The following is a 7,944-nucleotide window of genomic DNA, read 5'->3' as shown; positions in this document are numbered from 1 at the left end:
GCTACGCCAAAAGCTGCACCCGTGGCTCAACAGTGAACAAGAACAGGGGAAGTGCAGGGTCTGCTGCAAGGGCGGGACGACTCCCTGTCAGGGCACTAAAGATAAGCATCACACTGAGAAATCAGAAATCACTGTAGGACTAAAGATAACGGACAAGGGACATGTGCTTGTGGCCACCAGATGCAGTAAGAAGCACAGGACCCAGCCTGTTCACTTCCATCTGGGCAGGGAGAAGCAAGGCAATGGCATTCATCATCAGCAGCAGCCTGCAGGTACTCACACCTCAGGCCCAGATGCTTTCAGCTTCCGGGCCAGAGCCCATCCCCAGTGAGTCTGAAGGCTTGCCCAAGGCTACAGGGAACAAAGCTCCCTGAGCTTCCTACCACATCTTGGATAGGAGCCTCTGTTACAGTTACACAGAGCAGAATGTAAGGATAGATCATCTCTAAAGTGATTCCTCTCTAAAATGATTCCTCTGAGCTGCCAGCAATCAGGAGACTACATAAAAGCATTTGCTTTTACAGATTATCTGTTAACACAGTTCTGGCTGACCCTCCCAACAGGGTGCCCAGCCTCACCCTGTCAGGCAGCAAGGAGGGGACGGTCACATCTCATGGTCACATCTCATCAGTGCGGTGCTGCTGGATGACAACGCTGGTGGTGTGCTCCACCCACTCCTGACTCTCATCTTTCCATGGTGCCAGCACCTCCGACTGCAAGGCATCTCTCTGGGAGTGCTGCTCCTGCGGCTGCGGAGGACCCAGCTCAGAGCCCGCTGTCCCAGGAGGGTCAGAGGATGAGTTGCTGTTGAATGCAGGCCTTGGATCAGGCTTGGGTGGACTCTGCCCCTCTTCCCGTGACTGATTGAGGCTGCCCAACAGTGAAGTGTCTTCAGGCTCTGGACTGAACGTCTCCAGTACAACTTCCTCCTGCACAGCAGGTGCTGCCTGCCAGACCTTGTTTGGGAACTCACGAATCTGCCGTGACAGAACTGCAAAAGAGGGAGAGCCAGCTTCAACACTCCCACCCTGACAGCAGGATGCATCAACCTCTCACGGTCCTGCAGGTCAATACAGAACCTGCAAGATAAACTCAAACTGTTCAGCTGGGGCTGCCTCCTCCCAGTGAGGCACAGAAAGAACATTGAACTCTGCCGTTCTGGTGGTATCACCCCTAGCCCTGGGTGAGAGGGACAAAGAATCTGGAGACAGGCTAAGAAAGGGAAGGAAAACCAATGCTCGTATCAGGCAAGGGGCTCTTGGGTTGGAAGTGCCCCAAAATTCAGGCTGTCTCTGTGGGAAGTGCTCTGTTCTTGCAGACAACATTTTTTATGGAATCATGCTTGGGGAACTCACCTCTGAACTCTGGCTGTGGCCCTCTGCTGCCGAACGAGTAGAGGCTGGGTGAGAGAATGAGGCAGAAGGAAAGGACAAGGACCTGGAAACAAAGAACAGCAAAGCCTTCAGCAAAAGACGTGAATAGGCATCATGAGCTGCAATAAATGCTTGCCTGCCAAACTTATGGGGACAGCAGAAACTCCTCCATCACAAACACAGGGGCTGAAGACGCTCACCATGATGCAGGTGCTTGCTGTGGTAGTTTTGGTTGTGGACTGTCTCACCAAGGCCTGCAGTTTACGCAGCTGCTCCAGCAGAGACCTGCAGGATAGCAAACAGTGAAGGTTAATGTAGCAGCTGAGGCATGAACTGTGCTCTCCTCCTTCACAGCCAGTGGCAGAATACAATCCTTGCAGAGGAACAACCTTCCCCATCACATCTCCTGCCACGTCAAACAACAAAAACTCACATGTTCTGCTTCTGCAGGAGCTGCACCTTCTTCTGCAGCTCATGGTTTTGGGCTGTGCAAGCTGCCACCCTGCCCAGGACAGACAAACAGCAAGGGAGAAGAACAGAAAGGTTTTAATTTGTTAGACAACAGCAGGAATTTTTCTGGCATCCCATTTCACGGGACCAGCCATCGCCCCTGAGTGGCTGGGGCAGATGAAAGCACTTCTGGAGTCTACTGGACATCAAGTGGGGCAAAGCGCACAGACCATACCTCACACAGGACATGGGAAAAAAGGGCTGGGAGGGAGATGAAGTCTTTGCTGAGTCCCTCAGGGAAGCGCCATACTAACCTGTAAGGATGCTTGCTCCTGGCAGCACAGCAGCACCATTGTTCAGAGATACCAGTTTGTACTGCAAACTAGCCTGACACTGAGAACATGCTGGACCTAGCAGGTCAGCACCTGGCTCAAAGCGAGAAGGCTCTGGGTCTTCTCCAAGTGCAAGAGAGCAGGCAGACTATGCCCCAAGCTACTGAGCTCCCTCCAGGGTCTGCTTATCTTCTGCCCACAGTGGCAAGACCTCAGCAGTAGCACAGCACAGTACTGTGTGCTCATACCTGTTCTCCAGGCCATCAACATAGATTTTCTTCCTGCGACGACTATCCTGGGCTGACTGCTTGTTCCGGATCTTCCGACGCACTTTCTTCAGAAGTCGCTCCTCAGCCTGCAATAACCATTTCTCATTAGCAGCCAGCCCTGGGTGAAGGCAATCCAGTCTTTACAAATCCTGTGTAGCACTCAGCCCTGCTTAGAGAAGCAGAAAGAAATGTACTTTTGTCCTCTGTCCCTTTCAGACCATTGGACAAACTGCACAGGTTGCACAGCAAACTCTGGTCTGCTGATAAGACTGGCAATTTCACGGCATACCAGAGGACTGGGTCACACTGGAGGGAGATGGAAAACACACAACTCAGGAAGCACCAAGTAAGCAGGATGAAAAAGGCTGCAAGCACTGGTGGTGTAGGAGAGCACATTGTCCCACCACCAAAGCATCGTCCTGCATTTTCAGCACTGAAGGGTAGGAGGAATCCAAGTCTGTTTGGGAGTTACAGGCTGCAGTGAGGACTCACTTTGGTCAGTGGCAGACAGGTTGGTAAGGAAACACCATCCTTCTCCAGAAGCTGCCTCTCCTCCTCAGTCAGGACCAGCTCTGGGAAGTTAGACTGGAAGAAAAAAGAAAACAGCCAAGCAAGAAAAATACATCTACTGAGAGCACATAATAAAGGGAGTCCTTTATTACTAGGTAGAGAAAGTGTGCAAACTTTTCAGAACCAGAATCTGCTTTCCCAAAGCAGCACCACTGTCTCCCTATAAAACATTCCTCGAGTGGCCGTGCCCAGAAAGGGAGATGTGAGCAAAAGCAAACAGAGTGCCCAGAAGTACACACTTCCTGAGGCACAAGACTCAGTACCTGCATGGGGGCTCCAGGAATATGCTGGGGTCCAGCATCCACAGCAACAGTGATCGGAAAACTGCAGTCCTGTTCCAGCGTCTCATTTGTGCCTTCCAAACACATCCATGTCTCTGGTAATAAAGGCAGAATGGGCCTTAATAAAGCTGCACAAAAAACTTACCAGATTTGGTCAGCATGAAATCAGTTATATGGCAGTGAAAAGCCACCATGCTCATCTTTCTCCAACATTATTTTGTGTCCCTACACCAAATCTCCACACCAGGCACAGCACTGCCTGCAGCTAGGACAGAGGGATCGCACGCATCACTTACCAAGGTCAATGGAAACGTCTCCTTCTGCCATGTCAGACCTCACACTTTCCAGTGCCTGCCAATCTTGATGGAGGGAATAGTTGTGATCAAACTGCACGATGTCTGAGCTCTGAGGGCTGCTGGCAACATCGCTGCCTGAGCTGTGGAACAGGTTCTGATCCTCAGAAGTGCTGCTATCACTGTCAGCAGGGAAACAGCCCTGCAGCGGGCACAGTTCGTCCTCAGAGGGGCTCAGCAGGGAGCTGATGAAGCTGTCCATCTCCTTGTCCAGGAGCTGCGGAGAAAAACCTCCAGCTAAACAGGAGCCAACCCTCCCACCAGCACTCGGCAGCGGCTCCTCCACGACCCACCTCGAGCTCAGGCAGCATCCAGTCCCCCAGCGGCGGGCTGTCCCCCGCGGGGCTCCCCGCCGCCGGCGCGTCATCGTTCAGCAGGAAGTCGAGCAGGTCCCCGTCCGGCAGCGCGGCCAGAGGCTCCAGGCCCGCCATCGGAGCCAGGAAGCGCCCAGCCCCAGCGGGAAGGAGCCACGAAGGGTAAGAGCGCAAGGCGGGGAAGCCGGGCCTGGGCGGCGCCGGGAGGACGGGGGGCGGGCCGGGCCTCGGGGCCCGAGCAGCGCGAGGAGACAGAACGGAAGGGCCGCAGACGCTGCTCGGCGCGCAGCGCAGCCGCTCCAGGGAGCGCAAGGGCCGCCGTGGGGCGCCGAGCCGGAACGGGCCGCTCCTCCGCCGCCCCGCGCCCCGAAACCCGCTGCCGCGCCCGCCCCTCCGCGACCACCGCCCCGCGGTGCCGTCACCGCCGCCCGGCAGCCCCCGCGCGAGGCCCCGCCCGCCGCGCCCGGCCCCGCCTCCACGTGACGTGGAAAGCGCGGGCTGCCATTGGCCCGCGGCACGTGGGCGGCGAGCGCGCGCGGGCGTGGCGGCGGCGGCGGATCCGTGCGGCGCGGCCCCGGGGCGCGGGCGGGCGTGGGCGGGGACCGAGCGCGGCGCAGCGCGGCGCAAGCCCGGGGGCCGGGCCGATCTGATCCGCTCCGCCCGGCGGCAGCGTCGCGCCGCGCCGCGCTCGGCGCATGCGCGGCGGGGGGCGGCGGGGCGGGAAGCGGGCGGTGCCGCCGCGCTGCCGCACAGCCTCGGCGGGCCCCGGCGCGCTGCTCGGCCGCGCTCAGGTACGGCACCGGGAGTGGGCGGCGCGGCCCCGCCACCGCGGGGCGACGCCGAGGGTGGATCGGGGGAGGGGAGACCGTTCGGAGCGCGGCGCGACAGCGCGCGGCGTGGGGTGGGGTGGGCTGGGGGCTGCTGCCGCGGGGCGCGGGGGGGGAGCGCCGCTCGGAGACCCCGCGTGCGGCGGAACGGTGCGGAGCGGTGCGGAGGGAAGCGCGCCCCATCCCGGCGCGGCCGCCGCCCCTCGGGCGCTCCGTGCTGGAGGAGCGCGGCCGCATCCTGTTTCCCGCACCCGCGGGGCGGCCGCGGTACCGCCTGGGGAGCGCGGCGGTCGGTCCCCAGAAAGGAGCCTTCGCCCGGCCCCGGAGCTCCGTGCCCCCGCCCGGCCCCGGGGCTGCATCGCTTCCAGCCCCATATTTGGAAGCGATGCCGCGAGACCGGGACACCGCGCGCGGGCCGGCGGGCGTGGGTGCCGCTGCGCTGCGGGGCTGTATTTCAGCGCGAGTCGGGGCGTGGGAGAGTCGAGCATCCCCTGTCCACGCCATCACTTCAGGATGCGGGTGGGGAGGGTGGGGCGCGGTGTGCGGCTCCGTGTTGCAGGCCCTCCCGGTGCCGTTCACCGGGGACGAAGTCACCACCGGCCTACTGTCAGCCCGCTGCCACCCGGCGCCCATCCCCGGCGGGCATGAACCGGCCGCGGCCGCCGGAGAGAAGGAAGCGGCGTGAATCAGCCGCACTGCGTGGGGCTGAGTCACTGCGCGGCGGAGCTGCCCTCCCGGGATTCGCGGTGCTGCGGGGCGTGCGGGGCCGGCGCTACGCCTCTGGGTTAAAACATTAACTTCTGCATTCGGTGGAGGAGGGGGAAAGCGTCGGAGCATGAGAACTCACAGCGCTGCGTTTTCTGAGATTAAAAGGAAAAGAAAAAAAGACACAACAAAAACACACACAAAAAAAGAAATCTAGAACAAAGCAGTTTAAGTCCTTCCAGTGCTCCGCTGCGGAGCGGGGTGCTCCCCGCAGGAGCGGAAGGGCTGCGGGAACTTCCTGCAGTGCGGTCGCACTGCTGCCCCTTCCCCCGGGCTGAGAGCAGCGAATTCGGTTCCTTCGGGAAATCTCTGCGGCCTCTGAACGCGTGCCACGGACCGGCGTGAAAAGCCGGCTGCCTGCAGGCACAGCCTGTGAGGCAGAACCCGGGTGGGCTCCACTTTGGGTTTTTTTTTGCCTCTCTCTCTCTTTTTTTTTTTTTCTTTGCAAAAATAAAACTTTCTCTGTGCCCGTGCTCGCAGCAGCGCTGCTCTGAAGCCGGGAGACATAAATACAGCGGCGACGTCATGGGGTGGAAAATCGCTCTGTGCCCCGGGGATGGCGGCCGAGGCGTCGCGGGGAAGAGAAATGCAGAAGTGCCCGCAGCCGCTGCACTGCTGCTGTGCTGGCTTATCTGCCTCGCCTACCAGCGAGCACTGCTGACTTGTTTGCTTTCCCTGGAGGGCGGCCAGTGCTGAAAATTGGTGTGCATTCATCACATCGTTTGGCTTTTTGCTTTTTTTTTTTCACCTCCCGGTGGGGCAACCTGGGGCTGACAGTTGCTTCTTGCACTTTGTCTGTGCCCTCAGTGGCACCGTCACAGTGCAGCCCTTATTGCCGGTGCTGTCTCTGCACCGGTGCCTTGGGAACACGGCGCTGCTGTCATCAGCACAGAGCCCCAGATCTGTTTCCTGCCGCACCGGTGCCTCGGCAAAGCTCGCAGAAGGGCTCTCGCTGCCCTCCGATGCCCCCGTGTCCCCGTGCATACCCTAGTGCGGAAATGCACTCAGGTCTTTCCCTTGCACCCCAGGGTGCTGCCATGGGGTGGGAAGCGGCAGCCGAGATTCAACCCTCACACTGTGCCCCTCCGCCACTGCTCTAAATAGCAGAGACCACTTCTGCTTTAACGTGCTGGTGGAGAGCAACGCACAAAGCATTTCCTCGGAACGTAGAAAGAGCAACGAGCCTCCGGCTTCTTCATGGTTTAAGCGCCTCGTAGAGAGAGCTATTTGGGGCACAGCGTTATTTGGGGCGCGGGGCGGTGGCCACGCGCGGCTGCTGATGGCCCCACAGAGCCGGAGCTGCCCCTGTCCCATCGCAGTTTCCCCCCCGGCACATCCTGCAGCTAGGGGCCGAGTTCACCAATTTTGCAGAAATTCACGAGTGAAGCCGGGCCGCTCAGGCGGCCGGGTGCGGCATCCCGTGTTTTCTTTGCAGTACTGTCCTGCTTTGGGACTGTTTTAATTTCTTCGCCTGCCTCTGCGTTCCTCTTCCTCCCCGCTCCCTGACCCTGCCCTGCGGGCAGAAGCGGGGGGGAGGGGGGGGAGGGAATGGAAAAGGCTCAGCGTTCCGCTCCGGGGTATTTTTAGATTTAGGGAAGAGGATGATCTCCGTCCCGCCGGCCGCAGCCGCCCCTCCCGTCCGTCCCCTCAAATCCCCGGCGGCCCCTCACAGCTCCCGGCCGTGGGGCTGCGGAGCGGCTGCGTGCGGGGCCGTCCCGCTCGCGTTGCATTCCTCGTCGGCGGGGGCCGAGGGCCTCCGACGGGGCTCCTGCGCCGCATTGCCGAACGGCTCAGGAATGCGCAGCTGGAGCGGCTCCACGCGCTGGTGGAGGCGGCACGGCGCTCCTCCCGAGCAGAGCCCTGTGGCCGCCGGGATCCGATGGGGAGGACCGCCAGAGCCCCCCGGAGCGGACTGCGGCGAGCTGGGTGCTGCCCCAGCCCCTGTCTCCTCGAGCAGCGCCGTGTGCGTTTCCTGGGGTCCCCACAGGGTTCTCTGCTGGACCTCGATAGTGGTGTTGGACCACGCACCACGTGAGGTTTTCCTCTTGCAGTTGCTTTGCCACAGTTTTAATTAAAGCCCCTTCCGTTGCACAGTGCTGCCTTATCTCAACACACTACTGACACACATTTCCTCTGTGCTGTGGCTGACAGCTGTGCACGAGCGCAGCCCGCTCAGGGACACTGGGTGCACGACGAGGGCACAGCAGCCCCAGCGCTCTGCATTAGTAGGCCAGGCTGGGAACTCCATCTGAAGCCCTTCTGTCCGTACGCTATTCTCCGCCACCTTCACCTGCTCCTGGGTTGGGACCTGAGCTCTGGGCTCTGATCCCCCACCACCTCCAGGCACCTGCAGAGGGGTGAACACCATCACATCCCACCCAGCATCGTGTCCTGACGCCTGGTGGTGGGA

General features: G+C 60.3%; 1 protein-coding gene across 1 annotated transcript; it reads right to left on the bottom strand.

Moving 5' to 3' along the window:
* Positions 1 to 462: 462 nt before the first annotated feature.
* Positions 463 to 4,059, bottom strand: CREB3 (cAMP responsive element binding protein 3; the record flags this gene model as incomplete). The annotated part of the gene is made up of 9 exons (XM_079548952.1): positions 463 to 991; positions 1,356 to 1,437; positions 1,574 to 1,658; positions 1,807 to 1,875; positions 2,404 to 2,510; positions 2,917 to 3,009; positions 3,258 to 3,370; positions 3,572 to 3,845; positions 3,922 to 4,059. The coding sequence occupies 9 exons, from the start codon at positions 4,057 to 4,059 to the stop codon at positions 618 to 620; spliced, it is 1,335 nt and encodes a 444-aa protein (XP_079405078.1). The 3' UTR covers positions 463 to 617.
* Positions 4,060 to 7,944: the final 3,885 nt, after the last annotated feature.

This window comes from Tetrao urogallus, assembly GCF_951394365.1.
Source record: "Tetrao urogallus genome assembly, chromosome: Z".
NCBI lineage: Eukaryota > Metazoa > Chordata > Aves > Galliformes > Phasianidae > Tetrao > Tetrao urogallus.
The sequence above is the reverse complement of the archived record's forward strand: the minus strand, read 5'-3'. Positions and strand labels throughout refer to the sequence as shown.